This window comes from Grammomys surdaster, unplaced genomic scaffold (assembly GCF_004785775.1).
Source record: "Grammomys surdaster isolate TR1022 unplaced genomic scaffold, NIH_TR_1.0 149, whole genome shotgun sequence".
Lineage (NCBI taxonomy): Eukaryota > Metazoa > Chordata > Mammalia > Rodentia > Muridae > Grammomys > Grammomys surdaster.
The window spans coordinates 13,402,102-13,426,427 of NW_021604607.1; the positions used below are offsets into that span (position 1 = coordinate 13,402,102).

A 24,326-nucleotide genomic window follows, 5' to 3' on the forward strand; every position below is an offset into this window, starting at 1 on the left:
TCTTTCTTTCTTTCTTTCTTTCTTTCTTTCTTTCTTTCTTTCTTTCTTCCTTTCTTTCAACTGTTTGATGAGAAAATAAAGATATAACATATAGTATCATACTATATAATAAACTAATACATAGATTGTTAGTATATTTTAAAAAAGTGCTTTTTTTCTTTGTTTGTTTCTAGGTAGTATGTTTTGTTTGCTTCTTGTTCTGGGGAACTGATCCCAGAGCCTGTGCAGGGTAATACCATACATTAGCTAGGGAATTGAACCCAGAGCCTATGCAGGTTAATACCATACCATACCATACCATACCATACCATACCATACCATACCATACCATACCATTAGCTTCCCCACTTGCTGTTATTTACTTATTTTTTTAGTAAAATATTTCAACTGATTTTTCAGTATACTAATGGTTATCTTAAAAGCTATTTCTATAAACATAACCAATTATTTCTATATACCAAAAAACAAAATTAAGCTGGATATGGTAATATACACTTATAGTCCATCACTCAGAAGGCTGAGGCAGGAATATTACAAGTTTTAGGCCATCTTCAGCTACAGAGCAAGATTTTGTATCAGGCAGAAAAATGAATCACTGTAATAGGATTGTGTATATACACACGCAAAGGAAGCAAAGGATCTAGAATAAACATGCCTAGAACATACCTAAGGATAGAGATTTACACATCCAGTAAGATTTTTAAAGCTGACGATAGAGGATGCACTAGCTAGATTAGGAAAATGGTTGTCTGATATCGTAGTGAATGTGTCAGAAAAGAGCAACATGCTCCATCCACCAGAGCCTCACTCTGCAGTCTCCCATCCACCCCATCAGTGTACATGTGTCTTTTTCTGTAGTCATACTCAACACTTTTTGAATCAGAGTTTTGGGAAATAAAAATTTTAATTTCTAGTTTGTTTCAATTTCTAGATGTATTGTAGAAACAGAAAACTTAGAAGAAAGAGTAGCTGTAGTAAGTCGAATAATTGAGATTCTACAAGTCTTTCAAGAACTGAACAATTTCAATGGTGTCCTTGAAGTTGTCAGTGCTATGAACTCGTCACCTGTTTACAGACTAGACCACACATTTGAGGTAAGTTTGTACATGTGTTTTAAAATGAACTTAGGAATTTGCATGACATGGCCATTATAATCTCAGCAGCTGTGATTATCAGCATAACAAAATTGGCCATCAGCATGATGTCATGGAAGCGAGGCAGGGATTATAAGGGCCCATCTCTTCCATAACATGTCACTGTGGTTAGTGGTTTATTCAGTAGCATAACTACAGGTAAGGTCCTGTGTTCATAAATAACCCCTCACCCATGCTCCTGTAAGCAACTGTAATTTACTCACTGTATCCCCAAGAGAGAGGGAGAGAGGTAGAGGAAGAGGGAGAGAGAAAAGACCAGGCAGGACAAGGAAGGACTGGTTGGGAGGCAGGAGAAGGACTGACCAGAAACCGCTGTGGGGTGAATGATAAGAGAGCATTGCAGACATGTATGAAAATGTCGTAATGAAGCCTGCCATTGTGTATAATTAATACCTAATTTCCTATAAATGGGAAATCAGAGTTCTAACAGTTATAATACTTAACACTTAAATGTCTCATTTGTTTTTCAGTAATAGGTTAAATATTGGGCTTACCTAAATTTCATAATGAATTGGTTTCTCTTTTAAAATTAAGTGTTCTCATTAAAATTCATTCACAGGTTCCAATTTCTTAGAAGCAAAAAACAATCAGTATTTTCTTAATTTTGTGTGTTTGCGCACTCAGGTGTCTGCCAAAGGCACATGTGAAGGCCCAAGGAAGGTTATGGAGTAGGTTCCCTCCTACCACCTTGATGGGACCTGGGGGTCAGACTCAGATCACCAGGCTTGTGCTGAGCCAGCTTGCTAACCGACATTCAGCAGCTTATTTGTAATGCTCAGTAAAACATTCACATAAATTGTATGAGGGATGACAAGACCGATTATATCATGCACGCTTTTAAGCTTGTTCTACAGTATATGAGGAAGGTTTTTTTAAAAAAGTATTAGCCAGATGTGGTCACTCAAGCTTTTAATTTTTACACATGGGAGGCAGAGGCAGGTGGGTCTTCCTAAGTTTGAGGCCAACCTGACCTACATAATGAATTCCAACCTGGCCAGGGATACATACTGAGACCTTGTCTCAAAAACATATATTATAAATTAAAAAGTAAAAACAGTATTAACATTCTTGGAGTCACAACTGATTATGATTGGGCCATAATGGTTAGTTGTTCTTTTGGGGGTTTGTTTATTTGTTTTTGGGTTTTTTGTTTGTTTGGGGTTTTTTCTGTTTGTTTGTTTGCTTTTTGGCAAGATTTGCAGTTCTTGTAGATCTGAGGCCTCCTAATTTTTATTTTTATTATTACAGCAAATACCAAGTAGACAAAAGAAAATTTTAGAAGAAGCTCATGAGTTGAGTGAAGATCACTATAAGAAATATTTGGCAAAACTCAGGTCTATTAATCCACCATGTGTGCCTTTCTTTGGTAAGTATTTATTCCTAATTTTTATTGTGCTTCTGGATAAAACAAAACATCTTACTAAATAAGTGTAGAAAATAGCACCTAAATCCTTTCAGATTCTTCTTGTTAGGACTTTAAAAAAAAAAAATCAGACCTAATATAGATTGAGCATCTTAGATGTAAAAATCCACAGTGTCCCAAACATTGAAACTCCCTGAGGTGACACAAGTGAAAACTCCAATATCGGACCTTGTTTCAGGAGTTACATACAAAATGTTAGTTCACTACAAACACTGTGACAGATGTGGTAGCACCCATGAGTGTGAGGCCAGCCTGGACTGCATAGCAAGATCCTATCTGAAAACAAAACAAAGTAGGTGTATCAAACAGTCAGGCCATAGATGTAAGGAATATGTGGCCTGTAAATAAATTTTCTCTTTAGACCTGGAACCCACACCCCGGATCTCCACAGACATTCCAAGTGTCTGAAGCCCTGTGACCTCATTCAGCGAGGACTCAGCCTGTGCACACTTCACTTTCTAGTCTCATCTCTGACAGCCATCCCATATTCTATCACTCATGTCTTCGTAGTCTTATTATTTTTGTTACTGCTGCAGTCTTCCCGCCTCAGCACTCCTGGTGCTTGTGATAAGCAGATGTGCACCACCTTGCCTGACCTTGTAGTTTAGTTTGATAAAGGAAAGCAGCAGCAGCAGCAAGGCCATAGCATCCATACTTGTATTGAATCATCTAACAAACACGTGTCTGAAATTCACTGATGTGCCTTTGAGACAGTCTTCAGCACATTAGACTTTCATTTTTACCAGCTCCTTATTTCCCTCCTTTGCACTGGAGGATGAATGCCATTCTTCCTTTCAAGACTGATTGTCCCATCTGAATCTGTTGTTTCTCTTGCATAGAGACTGAAGATGATGCCTGACTGTTGCCTTCTTGTAGGTTCCTTTATCTCTCACGGTGATTTATTCCTTACATTTTACACATTCAATATTCTTTGCATTGCCCCCATACACACCTTTTCCCCCATTCATTGCTAGGGATGGAACCCAGAGCTTAAGCATGTGCCAGGTAAATGCTCGGCCTGGGTTATACCCAGCTCTTGAATCAGCCTTTCTCTTCTGTCCATGTGCATGCTTTGGTGAGCATTTTCTGAAGGTTTGTAGAAACTGATCTATCTTATGTATGACTTTCTTAGTAATTGGTACATTTTTTTCTCCTGCCTTTATCTTCATCTCTGTTGTTTTCTGAGTAGTCTTAAGTTGTAGTACATAGGACAGTGATAATCCTGATATTTTCCTCAATGTATCTATTTTCTCATATTTTATTGTTGCACTTTTATTTTTTTGAATTAAAAGTTTTAATTAATTTAAATATGAATAGATACATATTGTTGCACTTTATAACTAAATACTTTTACATTTGCTTGTGGGTTTTTGTTTCTTTCTTTGTTTTTTTCTCTATGTAGCACTGGCTGCCCTGGAACTCACTATTTGACCAGGCTGGCCTCAAACTTAGAAAGACCTTCCTCCTCTGCCTCCTCAGTGCTGGGATTAAAGGTGTGTGCTACCATGCCTGGCCTGCTTTTGGTCTTTTTGATGTGCACATTGTATGTGACTGCATATTATATATGTCGCTCTTTTTTTTTGCCATATCTGAAAAACATATTTTAATAATCTTATATGATCATGTACAGTAGCCACATGATAGCCATAAAGTTAATGTGACTCTTTCATCATGACCCCATATTATTTCCTGTATGTCAACAGATCCATTTATACACTCTGAAGTTGTGTGGGGATAGGGAAAACAGAATATTATGACATAAATAACAAAGAAGGATGAGCTTAACTTCTTCCACTGCTTTTCTCTACCTTCCTAGCAGTAAAAGGAAACTCAGGGTTCTTGGTCCTCTAGCAGTTTGCTCATACTCTGGTACACATACTGCTGTGCTTATAGCATAGTAGCTTAGGTTCTTGGTCTTTTAAAGGAGCAAAACTCTGGGACAATGTCTTGTCTATTCTTAGCATCTAGGATACATGAAGGCATAAAAAATATTTTTTGAATGAATGAAAGAAACCATATTATTTTAGAACACAAGAGAATTTGGCCACTTAGACTAGTGTTTGATAGACAGTGACCTTTAGAGCTACATGTATATATACATATCCACAAACACATACCTGCCTACCTTTCTACCTCCCTCCCTCCCACCTCCTCTATCTCTTTCTCGAATCAAACTTTGGTAGGCCTAGAGAGATAGCTTAGCATTTAAGAGCATTGATTGTTCTTCCAGAGGACTCAGATTCAATTCCTACTACCACATGGTGGTTTCAACTGACTGTAACTCTCTCTTCTGGACCCCATGGGTACCAGGCATGTACATGGTACATAGGCATACATGCAGGAAAAATGCACATAAATAAAATAAAAACAATTAAGCTTGCTAGTATATAGTATTAAGGTTCCTATTAAATGTGTCCATATACAAATATTCTTTATAAATCACATAGGCTTAAACATTTATATGAATGCAGTATTAATCAACAAAGTTTGGACAGCACTACCATGATTTTATTCTTTTAATCAAGCATTAAATACTTTTCCAAATTTTATCCTGACATTTCCCAAAATGCTTCTTGTATTTTTACAACTTTATCCCAGTGTTTCATTTATAACACATGTGGACATCCTGTTCACTGTACCATCATCCTAAGTACAGAGCTCAACGCCTTCCTGCTATGTCCTGCCTCTGTGTGTGTGTGTGTGTGTGCGCGCACGCGTGCCAGTGTTGGAAGGAAGGTACTTTCAGAGGCCAAGAGAGGGTGTTGAATTCCCTGAAACTTAAAGGTACTTAAAGGTACTTGGGAATCATCTGATACGGGTACTGGGAACCTGACTTGATCCTGCAATAGAGAAAGCAAGAGCACATGTAAACACTGAGCCATCTATCTCTCCAGTCCAGTTACTAATTTCATAAGACTTACCCTCTTAACATTTTTATGCCCTCTGTTCTCTTCAAGCACACAGAATATGATTATAGTTAGCAATCCTAAAATGCAAGGATGTTTCTACCCTGTTATCTCCTAGTTAAGCTTTTTCTTTTTTCTCCTAAGACAGAGACTCACTGTATACCCTAAGATGGCCTGATATTCCTGTGCCACTATGCCTAGCATGGAAATTAAACTTAACAAAAGATATTTCACAAGCTGAGTACCAGATACTACTATCCACAAAAACTTCAATTTTTGATTAATTTGAAAAGTTGATTTTGGCTGCCATTGAATATGCACACCCTTAAAGACATGTTTGTTAGAAAGCACAGGAGCCTAATGCTTACTACAACACACAGTAATTATTTTATGAACATACCTTGAAGAGTGGCCTCGGTGCTGAGAAACAGACAAAGAAATCATGTGCCCAAACCAAACAAGTATAGGTGTCATTGTTACCTTATTTTACACACACAGAGACAGAGAGACAGAGACAGAGAGACATTATTTAGAAATACTCCTCTGCTGCTAATACTTCCACTCTGTGGGAGTGTCACATTGGTGCCCTTTCTCTTATTCTACCCAGTGAACTCTTAATTCACTTTTTTGAGATTTAATCTAGTGATTTTTTTGTAATCTCAGCAACTTAAAACAGGATAAGATGCCTCATTGTGCTCTCATAGCATCTTAAATATTACTACTAGTGTAGCATCTCCTCACAGTGCTGCTGTAAAACAATATAGCGCACGCACACACATGCACACACACCCGTGCACACACACACACACACACACACACACAGAGTGTGTTTTCATTTGCTGTACCTAAATGTAGCAGAAAGGCAATACATTTGTATTCAGTAAATGAACTCAGATATGCACATGCCTGTTTTCTACCCCTTCACTGGAAAAAAGCAATGTGTAATTTGGGAAGAAAAACAAGAAAGAGAATATTCAGATACCAACATTAGCAGTTGCAACCATTACTAATGGACACTTTCTTTTTTGTCAGGCCCTATCTTAATCTGTATGCAAATGTATTTATTTCCCACAGATGAATAACAGGCGCAGAGAGACTAAGCAATTTATATAAGACAGCACAGGTAGAAGGCAGCATAGCGGACTCTAGAACCTTTGTGCCAGGAAGGAACTAAAATGCCCCTGGAACCAGAGGGCTAGATAAAGAGCAGAAGTGGACAGAGGTGTAGCTCAGTTAAAAGGGTGCCTGCCTAGCCTGAACCAGGCATGGGATGTACACCTGAAACCCAGTGCTCAGGAGCTGAAGCCAGAAGGATGGTCCCCAGTTACATGATAAGCTGGAGACCAGCCTGTATCACCAGGTGTACTAAGTTTAAAATATGCAAAAATTATGTCACCCTGTGCTTGATAGACTTTGTTCAAACATGATCATCTCCAAACTGTGAGACTAAGGATTGGAAAGGAGGAAATAGCGTCTTCTGAGTTGAGATTCCCCTTTTCTGGCAGTGTGCCCCATCAGTGACAGCATCATTAAGTTTCTTCAACACACGTCATACAACGGGGAGAAAGGTTCTTTAAAAATAATCTACTTCTGAAATCTGATCTCCTTTTCCTTGAATGTTTATAAAACTGAAGTATTTTATACAGAAGAAGGATTTAATACAGAGACATATCTGAGAATTGGGTCTTTGCTTATTATGACTCTCTATGCCTACAGTTAATCAGAAAAAAAAATTTCCTTCTTTACCAATGAAGTAATTTCTTGGTCTTTTCTAGGGATTTATCTCACAAATATCTTGAAGACAGAGGAAGGCAACCCTGAGGTCCTAAGACGGCACGGGAGGGAGCTCATCAACGTCAGCAAGAGGAGGAGGGTGGCCGAGATAACGGGGGAGATCCAGCAGTACCAGAACCAGCCCTACTGCCTACGGGCAGAGGCAGACATCAAGGTGAGCTCAATTATGTAAGGATATGTATTTCTGAGCAGCTTTATAGAGTGCCTCAAAAAGGCTGTTCATTTTGTAGAGAAGAAAAGGAAAAATAAAATTTAAAGTCAGTAACTCAAATTTTCTTACATGGAATGTATCCTAAATTATTTTTATGAATTTAAAATATTTAATACTAATAAAAACTTTTTTTGTTTTTGTTTTAGAGGTTCTTTGAAAACTTGAATCCAATGGGAAATATCATGGAGAAAGAATTTACAGACTATCTATTCAACAAATCCCTAGAAATAGAACCACGGAACCCTAAACCTCTTCCAAGATTTGTAAGTATTCCTATGTTCACAAGTTTTCTATTTACACTTTTCCATCACCGTAGTTACTCACACCATGTGTCACATAGACTAGGTTTGTGAAACTTCTTAGGGACAGGATGTAAAAAATGTGATGTTTACAAGTGATTAATAAGTAAATATAATGAGGGATACCCCCACCTGGTTTCAAATAGTGAATATTAATATTGATTTTAATAAATTCTGATATAATTATAAAAGTGACCAATTTATATTGTTTGTTATTTTTAGTTGTAACGAAAGTTAAAATTTATTTCAAGGTTATGGAATTTATATACTAAGCCAGGCAATGGTGGCGCATCCCTTTAATCCCAGCACTTGGGAGGCAGAGGCAGGTGGATTTCTGAGTTCGAGGCCAGCCTGGTTTACAGAGTGAGTTTCAGGATAGCCAGGGCTACACAGAGAAACCCTATCTCAAACCACCTGCCTCCCCCCGCCAAAAAAAGAAATTTATACTAATTCATTTACAATCAGTATATTTACTTGGTTTGATTGTTTATCTTTGTTTTTCGAGACATTTGTAGCCCTGGCTGTCCTGAAACTTGTTCTGCAGGCCAGGCTGACCTCAAACTCATATAGATCCATGTGCCTCTGCTTTCTTAGTACTGGGCTTAAAGGTATGCACCGCCACCACCGCCACCATACTTGGGATTTTTTAAGTAATGATTTATTAGAGATGTTAGCCATGAGTAATGCAAAGTTTGCATAAAAATGTTTTTTTTTTTAAATTTATTTATTTTATTTATATGAGCACATTGTCGCTGTCTTCAGACACACCAGAAGAGGGCATCATATCCCATTACAGATGGTTGTGGCCCACCATGTGGTTGCTGGGAATTGAACTCAGGACCTCTGGAAGAGCAGTCAGTGCTCTTAACCACTGAGCCATCTCTCCAGCCCGCATAAAAATGTTTTTAATAGTTCTTTTATTTTGTAGTAATTTGTTAGTGCCTAGCCAAGTTTATGCTCAGTATCACCCCTCACTGATCTGAGTAAGTTCCCTCGCTCATTAAAAAGTCAAAATAAATATAAATGATTTCTAAGAGGTCACAATAAACTGCTAATGTCTGTGACTCAGAGCCAGATTTTTTTTCAAACTCTTAATCAGCATTTAAACATGAACCTAAAATAATTCATTAGAAATATGTGTGTCCATTCCAGTGGGGCTCTCTGACATCACTGTGAAGTGGCCATTGTGCAGGGAAAGGACCCTAAAATTAACATATACACACAAATCAAAAAGCAAGTAAGCAACTCAGTCTATCAGTAAGTAGTCCATGTGGTCCGAATGCCTTCATGCCCACAGTACATGATGACTACTGTGGCTTTTCCAACAAGGTTTAATTACCTCAAATAGTGTTTTAAAAACTGTAATTATACGATGTATTTCAGAAAAATTTCCATCCCCCACAATGCTACCTTAACAAGCATTGTTATTTATATTAATATTAAAATTACTTATTTAAAAACTTATGTTAATATTATATTTATATGAAAGCTCAATTACATACATTTGTTTCTGACGACTTCTATAAGAAATCCTCAGCAGAGGAGTGACAGTGCTGCACCTGGAGCTCTGGTCTGAACCATCATGAAATTTTCATATTGGTCATTTACAAAAACAAAAAAACCTTCCTTTTAACCATGATTTAAGTATTGTGATTTGTTTTTATTTTTGATGTCTATAGCCAAAAAAATACAGCTATCCCCTAAAATCTCCTGGTGTTCGTCCATCAAATCCAAGACCAGGAACCATGAGACATCCCACACCTCTGCAACAGGAGCCAAGAAAAATTAGCTACAGTAGGATCCCTGAAAGTGAAACAGAAAGTACAGCATCTGCACCAAATTCTCCAAGAACACCACTGACACCTCCTCCTGCATCTGGCACTTCCAGTAACACAGATGTTTGCAGCGTGTTCGATTCTGAACATTCAGCAAGCCCTTTTCACTCAAGTAAGTGCTAAAACTTTAAGTGCTTCTGAGCAGTTGTTAGTATTGCCCATTTGAGAGGTGAGAATAACCTCTGTAATTGTGTGTATATTCATCCACATATGAAAGTATATATAAACCTGAGTTTCAAAAGATACTAGAATCCTTTAAATCTAAACCCTAGAACTTGGGAGTTTTTAAAAAAGTTGCTGAACACTCTTTGAATCTATCCAAATGCACTGCTTATCTCTAGAAGAGACAAAGGCCATCCTTAAAAATCTTCAAAGAATATCAATCCTGTTTTTTTTTTATTTTATTTATTTTATGTGCATGTGTATTTTGCCTATGTGAATGTCTATACACCATGTATGTGCCTGGTGCCCACAGAGACCAGAAGAGGGCAGTAGATCCCCTAGAGTGGGAGTTGCAGATGATTGTGAGCTGCCATGTGGGTGCTGGGTCCTCTAGAGGAGCAACCATTGAACCATCTATTCAGTCCACACATTTATTTTATTTGAATATAAGGTATACCATTCCCTCCCCCACCAAATTCTGCAGTGGCTTTTGATTTTACAGTACATAAAATTCCAACTCGTAGATGACCCTTCCTCAGACTCACTGTAGTATCCTGATATAATATGTAGTTCTTGGTGATACTAGGAAAAGCATGGCTATACAAATCACAGTTACTGCTATGGCATCACTGTTCAACAGAACTATGAGAGCAATATGTTTGGCTGTAAATGTCTAATAGCCGCATTAGAAAAAGCAAAATGACTTAAAGAGTCCTTTATTTTAACCTAGTATGTAAAAAATGACTTAAGTGTGAAATCATGTAAAAACTTATTTCAAGACATACATACTTTTTTAACTATTTAAAATCCAGTGTGCATTTCCTGTTTATGGCACATCTCAATTCAAACAAGCTCAAGGATGCTTGTCAGTCACAGGATTATCAACCTGACTTTCCACAAAGCACCATTCACTCTTAGGTATTTCATGAGGAGCTTTTCAGCTTCCTAACAACACAGCACCTTTTTACATTTGTTTATTGTTAGATCCAACTTTGAATCAAGTCAACTTTAATCCTCTGTGAATGTTCCTACACGTTCTTCCTATTGGCATTCCTAGCTGATCAGACTCCACCCAAGGACTTGACACAGTGCCAGCATCGCGGGTAGCATAGCCTCATGATTGAGGCAAAAGCTGAAAAGCACCAACCTTTGCATTAGGAATCCTGCTTTATCATCCAGGTCTGCTTATAACTTTTCTGGTTTTTGATAAAGCACTTTCTGTGTGCCTTGTGGAACTATAGGCTGCTTCTAACGTATGGAAATGTATAAGCTTTTGCAGATGTATTTTGAGATTTGTCCCAGAATCCTGTGTAATTATTTCTATGACATGTATACATGCATTTATACTCAGTGCAAAGTATGTCTTGTCTGCACTTCAGAAAATGTATTTATATTGAGCATTTACTTGGCTTTTCTTGTGACTAAGGAACACAGAAGTCACATTATACACATAGTGAGCTATTGCATATATTTTTGGTAAGTTCAGATATTCACTAAGTAAAAACATATTTTCTCTAACTTGGCAATCCTCTTAAGGGGAAACCCCACAGTTTTCCAGCCTGTATGACTAACATTCATTATTGCTGGATCCACTTAGCTGTAAGGTTTCTCCCCCTGGAACAGATAACTAGAACTCCATAGTATAAGGATTCCCAAATAAATGAATTATTGAAGGCCCGTGAAAACTTGTCAGTTGTAAATTCTTATTAGTTTAAGTCACTAAAACTAGAAGAGGTGGGAAAATAGAGAAACCCATTTTCTCCACTCGTGTTGAATCTAAATGACCATCCAAAGGAGACGGCATCACTCTGAAATGCATTTTCTGTTCAGTGGCATGTGTCCATGCAAAGTATTAACTAGCCTTTCTAGACAAAGGGAAACTGTTCCAGCAATGATGAAGCTTTGTAATCCTAAACTTTAGAGTTTTCTCAACTTCTTATCATAAAGAAACTATTAATACTCCCTTTTCTTTTAATAAAAAGTGCAAAGACCTCATTTTGAAATGTAGTAACTTTTGATATAAAACAATCCTCATGTTCAACTAACCACTGCTTAAATTCCATCTGTGGCCTATTTATTATTCAGATGCCCACCTGAACAAACAGACCTGTAGTTATGAGGTGACTAGAGCTTTCAGCTGCTCCCACGGGGCTCTCTAGTCTGAATACCTTCTGAAGCCCTGTTTCCCAGTGGAAAAGGGCTGTTGTAACTGCAGCCTGCAGTCATCTGAGCATATTCCATTCAACACGAAGGCAGCCCATTACTTACATTCCAAAAGGCTAACATTGGCTAGAATTCATATATTGGTTATAATGTTCTTGAGGCTTAGTTTTATGGAAATATACTATTTCCTTTTTAAGAAAATCGAGGGCCTGGAAGCTGGCTCATGGGTTAAGAGCATTTACTGCATTTGCAGGCAGACCTGAATTTGGTTCTCAGCACCCAGAAAACAGCTCACAATCCCTGAAACTTCCGTCCCAGGAGACGAGGTGCCCTTTTCTGCCCTCTGTAGGCTCTAGCATCCACATGACTTGTACACACAATTAAAATAAACATTAAAAAAATAAAAGTGAGAAACATGTAAGTAGATCTGTGCTTAAGCAACACACTATATCTCTCTTGATATCCACTGTAGCTCCTCAGGATGTAAAGAAATCAGGACACCAGCTACATGTCATTCACAGTTTAAAAATGAATTTTAATCTACTTACTAGTGATGCTAAATTGCTACTTATTTGTACATATAAAAAGGAAATTCTGTGATATGACATTGGCTTATGAAGGCAATCAAGTTAACAAGAGTCGCCATTAAGGCTGACTGAATTTGGAATGTGCAGTTAACCTCCTTCTGACCAAGTAAACTGAAAAAATGTCCCAAATAAATGAGTTATTGCATATTGTATAAAAACAAGTAAAAGGGAAATCTTATTTTTAAATAATCGGCCCTATTGTAAGAAGTATTATAGCCCCTTGGGCAGTTGTGTTCCCTGTGTTGGTAGTGAAGTGTAACAATGACGATTTGGTGACGATTTAGAACCGCCCGGGGGTTGTTGTTCTCTCTCAGTTTTCCTTCATTTTAGTGCAGTGGCTGTCAATCTGTGTGCCACAGCCCTTTTGGCAAACATCTCCAAAAATAATTATATTACAATTCATAACAGTAAGAAAATTACAGTTATGAAGTAGTAATGAAAATAACTTTATGGTTGGGGTCACCAGAATGTGAAGAACTGTATTAAAGGGTCTCAGCATTAGGAAGGTTGAGAACCACTGTTTTGATGTTTCTGGGCTTTTTTAAAAAATATTTTTTCTTTTTTTTTTTTTTTTTGGTTTTTCGAGACAGGGTTTCTCTGTGTAGCCCTGGCTGTCCTGGAACTCACTCTGTAGACCAGGCTGGCCTCGAACTCAGAAATCCACCTGCCTCTGCCTCCCAAGTGCTGGGATTAAAGGTGTGCGCCACCACCGCCCGGCAAAATATTTTTTCTTTAAAGAAAAATAATTAAGACTTAATTTAATTAAAGACTTAATTTTTCTTAAAAGAATGTTTTTTAAATTTATCTAGAAATTTCCTCAACAAAATTTAAGAACCAAATATACTGAAATCTTTTTTAAGTATTTATGAGTACAGACGCTTGTTTTAAATATTCAAACCTCTTAATGTTTTATGACAATATATGTTCTGAAAACATATTTTCAAAGATATCTGATAATATCTGTATGACTCTCCCTTTAGTCTTTTGCAGAATGACTTGAGTCTAGCTAAATTCCTCACTGCACTGGCTTTTATAGTTGACACTGCCTGCCACTCCGCAGGCTAGGATGCTTGCCTCCAAGCTAACAGCCTAAGTCCAAACCCTGGAATCCTTGTGGTAGAAGGAGAAAACTGACTCCTGCAAGTTGTGTTGTCCTCTGACTTCATCATACATACTGTGGCACATGGACACACTCAACACACACACAAATGTAAACACCCTTCCAGTAATATAGCATCATATTGTCTTCTAATGAATGTTTTCATTTATATTATGACATTAAGTAGTAAGAAAAACTTCAAAAATCCCAATAGGATATATTAGCTCCTTTTTTTTCCTCAAAAGTATTAATGAGCTTTTCCTAAAGATGATTACATTCTTTAAAGCTAGCATGTCATCATATATACATTTTTATGGGTCAGTTGAGAATATCACTGGGAGAAAACAACTTTTTCCTGTTTCCTTTCCAGAAGTGGAGATACCGTCTTTACTCAGGTTACACTGCCCCACAAGTCAGTATACCTGATTTAAACCTGTTTCCTGCTTTGGCTCGAGACCAGATTGAGGCCACCTTCCCTGCTGACCCTCCTCTCCTGTCTTATAAGTGAGCCTTCCCTGCTGCTGTCTTTTGACCATAAGCAGTTGCCTTAAATTTATATACTTCTCATGCTTTTTACAGAACTTTTTCCTCTTAAAAGAACTTGCTAAATAAGTAGCTTTCACATTTAACCATTTCTCTTTCCAACTGCACAATTCTAAATATACTTCATTCTCAACTTTAAAAAAGCAAGAGCATGCATGTACATATGAAGCAGCTGTGCACCGTCTACATTACATAGTACACTTAGCCTGCTGACAACAGTGCAGGCAAATAACTGCATTAACTTTATAAGGACTACCTTATCATTATAACTAGTTACAAGTTCTAAATATTTAGATAAAATCAAGTGCTGGTGTAGTTACTTGCTTTAGCTTTAAACTAACAATTCACTATAAATTCTACTATTTTTAATGTTTTAAATCAATGGCTTTACTCTTTGTACAAATGATTTCAAAATATATACATTAAAAAATATTAGTTACAAGCTAAATTAATTGTATATATTTTCTTAAAAATTAGGTGACTGAAATGTTGATCATGGTCTTGAGGAGATGGCTGAGTGGGCAGCGTTTGCTATGAGAGAATGAGGCTCTGACCGTGGATCTCCTAGATCCATATAAAACCTGATATCACATGCCTGTGATCACAGCACTAGATACCAGAGCCTCACTCGCCAGCCAGCCTAGCCCAAAAATGTGGATTGCAGGTTCAGTGAGAAAACCCATCCCAAAAACTAAAGTGGATGGTAAGAGAGGAAGACACCTAACATTGACCTCTGGCTTGCACACATGCACGTGCACACAAACACAGACACACACACACACATACACACACAAACACAATGTTGACCATTTGGATATAAGTGCACAAAATACTCTTACGTTCTCTTCTGTTATAACATATTAATGGTGGGGGCAGAATGCTTAAAGGAGTTAAAAAGAAGCGTGCCAAGTACATCATTTTTTATTGTTTGTATAGTTTATAAACTAACGGCAGCGTAAGTTGTCTTTCAAAGCATAAGTATTGAGGCTTGCATTATGCCTTCATCACTAAGTGTCGCTAAGGCAGGTTTGGTTTTACATAACTCTTCTATGCATCTCATCACTTTGGTTTTACCTCAGGATCACTAGATTTTAGAACAGTTCCTGTTTTCACTGTCAGAGCACCCTTGCCCCGTGATTCTAAATAGTTTCATCACGGTTAAAGCTTTTGGATTAGATGTGATGATTCTGATTTTGTTTATATGCTAAGGGGAGTCTGGACCCAAGCAAAATGTGAATAGGCCTCAGGAAGCAGCAGCTTCTCTCCTGTGTATCATATAAGAGACACAACACTGCAAGATCAGAGAGTGTTCCTAGAAACGATCTAGTCTGGACACAGCATGTTCAGAGCAATAAAACTAGAGAAAAAAGGAACCTACCACAGTTTAAAAAAAAAAAAAAAAAGACCATTTCAAAGATTTTTTTCAAATTACCTTTCCAACAGAAATCTGAAAATTAGACCCAATTAAAAATTCCAATTATAGATTAACATTAACAATGGTAGTACTATTGTGTTCAAAAAGTTCAAAAAACAACAACAACAAAAGCCCCCTACTATTTTAGGCAGCTTTTTCTTAAAAAAAAAATTGCTAGGAAATATCTGCATAGTTTTATAGCAGTTTATTTTAATGAATGGGATCGTACTAGTTATTGGTTTATTAAACTGCTTTGGTAGTTTAACACATTTCTTTTAGTCAGTACAGTTTCCATCTAAGTCTTTTCAAGAGTAATAAATGAAATAAAAGTTCCATATTTTTTTTTAAATTAACACACTACAGGATCTGCTTCAGTCTCATCTATAAGTTTATCCAAGGGCACTGACGAAATGCCTGTTCCCCCTCCTGTTCCCCCTCGAAGACGGCCAGAGTCTGCCCCAGCGGAATCCTCCCCATCCAAGGTAAATTTACACAAAGCACTGGTTATCTGGAAACTATAATCTTTATAGGTGTGTCAGCTGTTAATGTCAAGTCTATATCTTGCTGGGATAGGCTAGTATCTCAAAGTACTTAGGTTTAATAGTTCAAAAATTAAGTATAAATTTATCATGCAAGATGTTTATGTCTTTTTCCTATAAAGGTAGTTATAGGGGATGCATGCAAACCCCTATTAAGTTTAAAGCTATGAACATTACCAAGAGAAAACCAAGACTTATCTACAAGATGACAAACAGTCACTTGGCCTTGTGTAGTTCTTGTATAGTTTGCTTGTGAGCCTTGTCTTCACAGCTGAGCCATTGCTTCAGCCCTCATGCCGTTCTTTTAAAACGTGTGAGTGTGTGTGTGCATGCAGACACAGTGTAGAGTTTGTGTGAAGGTAGGTATATGATAATGAAACTGTACTGAGTGTCTGCTGAAGGTTATTCTCTGAGCCAGATAGGGAGAGACTTAAATTCTAGGTTAAAGAGATCCTAAGGACTCATAACTAAGCTTCCTGCCTGTTTAAATTTCCACCTTTTATTGTTTATTTTCCAAGTTATTCAATAATTCTATTTGGTCTTAAGCAACCCAGAGAATAGAAGCAGCAGAATAAGTCAAGATCATGTAGATTTCATGAAACATTAATACAGTACATTTAAAACTTAACAATTAGGGCTATGGTTGTTTGTTTGCCTAATATGTACACTGCCTTAATCTTTAGCACTACCAAAAAAAATAATGGATGGTTTATGCTAAATTAGAATTGTGTATTGTGTGGTAGGTGGTCAGTAGTAAACAACAGACTTTTGACTAATCTTGACAGAATTAGTTTCTTTTTTGCCCCTAAGAATGGACAGACCATCTTGATTAACACATATGGTAAAACTCCACATTCCATCCCAAAGTTCTGCAGCAGCATGTCTGAAAATTCCAAGTTAACTTAATATATTTATGGTGCTCTCCAAATGAAATTAACATGTTCTATTCTTTTTCATTTGTTAGATTATGTCTAAGCACTTGGACAGCCCCCCAGCTATTCCTCCTAGGCAACCCACATCAAAAGCCTATTCACCACGATATTCAATATCAGATCGGACCTCTGTATCAGATCCTCCTGAAAGCCCTCCCTTGTTACCACCACGGGAACCTGTGAGGACACCTGATGTTTTCTCAAGCTCGCCATTACATCTCCAACCTCCCCCTTTGGGCAAAAAGAGTGATCATGGCAATGCCTTCTTCCCAAACAGCCCATCCCCCTTTACCCCGCCACCTCCTCAAACCCCTTCTCCTCATGGCACGAGAAGGCATCTGCCATCACCACCACTGACACAGGAAGTGGACCTCCATTCCATTGCTGGGCCTCCTATTCCTCCACGACAAAGCACTTCTCAACTTATCCCCAAACTCCCTCCAAAAACTTACAAAAGGGAGCACACACACCCATCCATGCATAGAGATGGACCACCACTGCTGGAGAATGCCCATTCTTCCTGAGTTCTTAAGCTGGGACAGTTTCCTAGCCCCAAATCCATTGCTGGCAATGGATGCACTGAACATGCCAGCACTGAGGAGTTCAAATGAGAACTCCAGACACTAAGGACTCTACTTCAAGATGTAGTATAGGGCAATGAGTGTTAACCTATGTGGAATTATGAAATAAAATGGTATTCCACCTTAGAATGTGGAGACTGACCTAGAGGAATTGGACAACTGATTGCACCTGGAAACCACGTGAAGGGACTTTTCTGGCCAATAGGCAGGAGTCCTCATATTGTGAATGATCTTTATCATTAAAGGGATGGAAAACAGTCTAATGTCCGACAAGCCCATATGTTGACAGTTTTTGTAATTCAAAATATTATGCACTTTTAAAAAACCTTAAACAGGGATCTTCTCCTCCTCCTTTGTTTTCCTTTGCTTTCCTCTTCTACTTCAGAGGACTGTGAGAAAAGGCTGTGGTGCCTGACCTTGCTGAAATCAAGGCCCAGCGCTGTACTACAGTCCTGTTTACAGATTATTACAGTGAACTGAATGGGTACCGAGGCTTCACCAAAGAGGTACTTTTTGTTATTGTTATTGTTTTAAGAATATAGTTATGTCAATTTTAAGAACATTCCCTACCTACCCCCACTCACAAACAAAATGTAGTGGTGTTGCCTTCAAACAAAAAATTTCATGTCATTAATATGATGGAAGAAGAACATTTTAAAATGTAACTGTCAAGTATACTATTTACACTTAAGAGACTGTTAATCTATGCTAGACTGTCATCCCCCAGCCCCTTTGTCCCACAGAAGTTTACTGGTAATATATGTCCTGGCTCGTGGCTGTCCCTCTAACCGTACACAGATACGTAGGCACCCAATGTGAACAAGAGCACTCTCTGGGCCTCCCTGACACCTTTCATGTTTTACTAATAGTTGAGTAGTTAGCATACCTAGAATTACCTTGCATTGCCTAAATCATGTGTATATAGTGAATGTTATATAATATACCTGGACAGGTCTGTTTTTATTTAATTAAAGATAAATTACTTTGTTTGGCCGGCATATATTAAATTATTATATGGAGAAAATGGTTGATTCTTATTTCTTTGGGTTGAAAAACATACAAACACTAAGTATAAAAGCACATGTGGTGGTACCCGGGTGTCTAGTTCTTACAAAATAATCTCAAGTTGGAGTTTGGCGTGAAGGGAAATACTGGCTTAAAATGGGATAGGCATCTTTTAAGCAGAACCTTGCAGCTTTTTAAAATTTCTTGAGCAACTATACATATTTGTGAAGATTTATATTGAACATTCTACTTTGCTTAAGATCTTCAGTTCCATCAGAGCTTCTCCTTAGAGTATCTACCTGCATCCTTAATACCACATGATGATTCATGAAGCCTTGTACTGCTCTTCTGAGTCTAACAAATACTGTGATTGAAATGCATGCAACTTGAAGAGAAAACGTTTTCTTATTCTCCATTATGTCTGTGAACTGTGTAGCATTCCATTCTTCAACAGTCATCACTATGTGTATGTGTCCTCAGTAATGAAGCAGCATTTCAGTAATTCTCTTAACTGTGCTGCATTGTAGTGGCAACTTAGTATTTATTAGCGCATTAAATGTACATCTTGGTAGTGCAGCGTATAGTCTTCTAAGATCAGAAGAACATGAATTGTATCATCATGAGGCAGTCCATCTAGTTTGTTAGAGTTGATTCATTTTCACTCAGCTATGGTAGCCATTTTTCTCTTTGTAAAAGGTCTCCTTTTTTAAAAGAGTCCTCAAAAATTAATTTCAAATCCCTTGGTTGCAAAGTGTCCATTAGGCCGTTCACTGAACAAAAATAGCTAAGCATACTTACTAATGCTGTTCCGTATGACTGTAATGCAACATCCCCAAATCTCCCATGACTTTTTAGACCAGCCTAACTGTCCTTAGAATTTCCCATGGCTTATTGGTCACTGATGATCCCGTCCTTACTTCAAATGAGAATCTTAAGAAAGGCAACATTAGGAACCCATTCAGTATCTCTGTGGCAAATGCTGCCTTCAACAAGGTGATGGCCCCTTTCAGTCTGCATGAGCCAACAAGGGAAGGAAGGAGAGCTCAGATCTGGAGTTAACTATATTTCTCCCAAAGGGAACCATTCTCTATCCCACTGTTCTAGGAGACCACTTCACCATGCAGTCATTTTATATGCATCATAGATGAGGATATTTTTATTCTCCAATATAACATTTTGGCAAAAATATTTTCTGCAGCAGTAACTGATTTTGAAAACTCTAACTGGATGCTCTGAGAAGGTGAGAAAGCTTTATTCTTTTGTGAACCATTATCTGGCTGGCAGGTTTATCCTTAGTCATAACTAAAATGTACTTCTTCAGGGATAAGAAGTGGCAGAAGACAAATGCACCATTAAGAACTGCATCTGAATTCAGGATACTACAAGGCAGCCAGTGCAGCAAAACTTGCTTAACTATGTTCCCAAATATGGGACATTTCTTCCAGAAATCAAAGTGTCAGCAAATGTTTTCTTATCCTTGGCTCACAAAGTATAAGGAGTTCCTCTTGGTAGATCATTGCCAATATACTAGAAATGCTTTTTCACAGCTAAGCACTTTGAAAAACAGGGACAGAAAAGTACTGTCTTAAATTATTAAGACAGGATATTTATTTTTTTTTTACTCCTTCAAATGTGTTTGAAGACCACAAATGACAAATACTGAAAATTTGCCTAATTGAAATTTTTTGCTTAAATAAAGGCTGTTGAGCGTCAAATTGTGAGTTTAGTAAGTTACTATTCTCCAACTCAATGTTTTAATGGATCTGAGTTGAGCCAAAGGAATAACAAATAAAAACAATCGGCAGAACAGTCTACTTAAGTAGTGTTTGAGTTAGAGGCTATACTATGATTCCAAATTCTTCCTTAATGCAAACCCAAAGTAGTATTTATCATAATGATCTTTTAATTAAGTTTTGCTCACGTTACTTCATTATCTTAATGGCTTAAATTAGGAATATTTGGTAGTTCTGGAAGACAAATGGGGATGTCCTAGCTAGAGTACATACAGAAGAAAATCTTCTCTACCCTCTCTTCCTATTCAAAACCAAGGCAACTATTTATTCCTGGTTTTCTGCTGCTGGATGGGTTTGCATGCTTTTCCATCTCTGTTGTGTGCCTGCTGTACAGGTGCAGGTTCTGTGTATTCCATATTAATCTTTACCAGTAAATACACATCACAAGGTTACTTTCAGTTTGGCTGAAAGAGAACTGTGCAGTAAAATGTGAAGGAAAGCAATGACTTTATTCACTTTTTTTTTTCATTTGAAACACTACTAACTTTTAAAAATAATTGCATAGTCCCTTATACATAAGCCAATGAAATACTCTGAGTTCTAGTTAAGAAAAAAAAGCATGAACTCTACATAAATCTAAACATAAAACACTTGTAAGTTCTTTTGTAAGTTTCATGCCTTATTTTCCATTTTTGACACCATAAAGTGCATTTTCTGTCAACTGTGAGCAAATTTCCCTTTGCCGTTAATAAACATAGTGCATTAAGTAGCCAGTTGCTGAAAAATTACAAAGCAAGTTAGCTTAAGGTAGGTCACACTGGCCTGCCACTCAAAGAACCAAGATACCAGAAGATGCAAGTTGTACATGGTGTGGTCTAGAGTGCACCTGTGCAGATAGATGCACGTCTCCTTCAGTAGCTGCCAAATGTGCCTTTAATTAAAAACATCTCTAATTTTTTTTCTTCAAATCAAGTCAGAATTTGGGGACGGGAATAGGGCAGGGGACTTGAGGAGACAAATACCTGGTGAAATCACCAGAGAATTTGTTTGTCAAAGTGACATGTATAATTTTAGTTGTGATGTGTCTGTGTATATATGTGTATTTGCCTTTGTTTAGGAGCACTGTTATTTGCTGAAATGATTGTTAAAAAACTGCTCTGTGAGTCTGACTTTGATGTAAGAACAAAGTGTGGTCTGTCCATCTACTAATGGCCTTTGTACCTAACCATGTTTGTAGGTGATCTTTGTATTCTATGTGCAGCAATATTTGGTTTGCGTTAAAGTGAAAATAATGGCTGTTATTTTTCTGGCATTACTAAGATAAATTGAAAAATAATAAAGAAAAATACCTTATATAGCCTACAAGTGTGTTATTTTGCATGCATTATTTCAAAAGGCAGTATTTTGAAGTTGTTAGTGATTCTAATTTAACTTACATTTGTAACAGGTAGATAGGTTGGCCTTTGGGTATACACAGGATGAAGTTTCAGAGGGCAGTTACATTTCCAAAAGAATGTGCTTAGGTGATGCAACTAGCTGGTGTCGGGAAGACCGACTTTACAAGTCCTTTACAGTTTGGCATGAAAGAGCTTATGGTTGTATCTAAAGAACTTTGTAAATACAGAGTCACTCAAAGTATACCATAAAATAAAAATATTAAATGATTATTAGATTCAGTCCATTTATTTCAAAATAAAGGCAAGCCAGGCCTGGTGGTACAGCTCTGTGAGCCCAGCTACTCAGCAGACTGTCAGGATATAATTCAAGGCACACCTGGGCAACAGTGAGTTCAAGGCCATCCTAGAACCTGTCTCAAAACAAAGTAAGTAGTGTTGGGTGCTGCTCAGTGGTAGGCTGTTGGCTAACAGTGAAGCCCTGGTCTCATCCCCTGTACCAGAGAGAGAGAAGCAAACAAAGAAGCAAAGCAAGTGAAGCCTAGGCAAAGGAGTGTGTCAGGTCCTGACTGAGACCAAAGCTCAGTGCTCCTGGTACTTGGAGGAAGGCCAGCATGGATGCCTGCATGTTGTCATCCTAAGAGCCCTTAGAGCCACACTTCTCAACCTGTGCATCACCACTCCTCTGAGGAGTTGAATGACCTTTCACAGGGGTCACCTAAGACTGGAAAACACAGATATTTACATTTCATAACAGAAGCAAGATTACAGTTATGAAGTAGCAATGAAAATAATTCTGTGGCTGGGAGTCACCACAGCATATTAAAGGGTTGCAGCATTCAGAAGAGTGAGAAGCACTGACTTAGAGGTTTGAGGTGAAGAATGACAAGATCTACTTTACACTCACTGTGTCTGGAGAATAATTACAGTAAGAGCAGGAAAGGGAGGCAAGTCCAACAGAAATGGTTTGGACAAGAGCAATGGAGTGGAATCGAGGGCAAGGGCTGAGTTAGGAACATATTACAACACCCACTTTACTACGGCCTGAACATCCTATCAAAAAACACAGAACTGTCAAGGCCAACTTCAAGGTTTGGGGCCAGAGCAATAAGAATGAAGATTATCATTGACTGAGGTGGGGAAGATACTGTGGGAAAGGCTTAGATACAAGTTTGAACATTCAAAAAGTAAATCGGACAAATTAAGTCAAAAGGAAATCACAAATCCAAGAATGCTTAGCACCCACAAGTCCTGCGCTTCCGTCTCTAAATCACTGTGTGACAAGGAATCCCAACTTTACTGGAAGCATTGCTGTTTTGGGCTCTTATAGAAACTTATTAATGGCAATGTTTTGTGAAAAAGTTAGCATGTACACTAGATAATTTTATTGTCCTGTGTTATCTAAGACATTTAGTCATTCATTCTTAAGAGCTTGCAACTGATTTTTTTCTTGAATATAAAATCAATTTGCCAGTTAATAAGAAATACTTATGTGTACACCTGTACTTTAATAAAATTACAATATGTACTGCTTATTACATAGGTGACAAATTTAGGAATACAAAATCTCAGCCTACGTAAACTTAAATGCAGCTCTGTGGACCAAGCCCCCAAATAACCCCACTCTAATGAAACTGAAACAGTTCTTGGAATCTGGGAACCACAGTGTCATCACTGAGATGACACAAGAAAGACGAGGTGGAGAAGCAGTAAGCCATCAGCTACCACAGAACTCCATTCCAGGAGTTTCACTAACAACCTAGTTTCAATCTCGGATGAGCTTAAACACAAGATGAAATAGCCCAGCAAAAGAATCTTAGCACTGTAATCCACAGTCCAATTCTGAACTCAGAGAAATAAGATGCTCCTTGCTTGGGCTTGTACGTAGATCCTTCAAGGCTGCAAAAGTGACTACTGGGACCTCCTAGTAGAAAAATCTGCATCTCTGGTGAAGTGGCTTCTTTCTGCCTATCACCCTGATCATTTCCTGCAGACACCACTGGTCAGAGAGCTGGAGAGGTAGAGCAACTGTCTCATCTTGACTTCATCCCAAATTCATCATTATGTCAAATATCACAAGTCACTAAAGACCCCACCTCTCCTTTCAGTTTACAGTGCTATCTAGAAAGATTATGAGACGAGCCAGAAGAAAAAAGAATAACCTATTTCTCTTGTAACCGGAAAAGTTATTTAGTTTTTGAGAATGGTGCGGTATCCTTAACTGGCTCTGGAGATGACTGTGTCTTACCTCCTTTCTGAGTGGCATTTTCCTTTAAAAATGTGAGAGACTGAGCTGACGACGCTGAAGTTCGACCATGAGCAAAGCGGAAGTGATTTGTGAAGCACAGAAAAAAGCAGTCTAGCCCTCGAGAGGACTTGCTTTCTTAATAGGAAGTACGACAAATATCAAAAGATGAAATAGTTGCACCACACAGGATCTCAGAAAAATCAGGGCTTAGCCTGGATCCTAAGGATCAGCTCAGCAGGAGGAGCCAGAGCAAGGGTAACTGGAAGCAGGGCTGAGCTGGACAGTGCATGGCTTACTGGCAAAG

The 24,326-nt window shown here is 37.9% G+C and overlaps 1 protein-coding gene across 2 annotated transcripts in view; it reads left to right on the forward strand.

Annotated features, from left to right (window-relative positions):
- Sos1 (SOS Ras/Rac guanine nucleotide exchange factor 1) overlaps positions 1–22,047 on the forward strand; it is an 84,257-nt gene extending 62,210 nt beyond the window's left edge. For both annotated transcript variants that reach the window (XM_028765105.1, XM_028765106.1), the window contains 7 exons: positions 932–1,094; positions 2,403–2,520; positions 7,259–7,431; positions 7,635–7,751; positions 9,467–9,734; positions 15,954–16,072; positions 17,094–22,047. In XM_028765105.1, the coding sequence (XP_028620938.1) occupies positions 932–1,094; positions 2,403–2,520; positions 7,259–7,431; positions 7,635–7,751; positions 9,467–9,734; positions 15,954–16,072; positions 17,094–17,585 (1,450 nt within the window). In that variant the 3' untranslated portion in view covers positions 17,586–22,047. The remainder of the gene's footprint in view (positions 1–931; positions 1,095–2,402; positions 2,521–7,258; positions 7,432–7,634; positions 7,752–9,466; positions 9,735–15,953; positions 16,073–17,093) is intronic.
- The last annotated feature ends 2,279 nt before the right edge of the window (positions 22,048–24,326 follow it).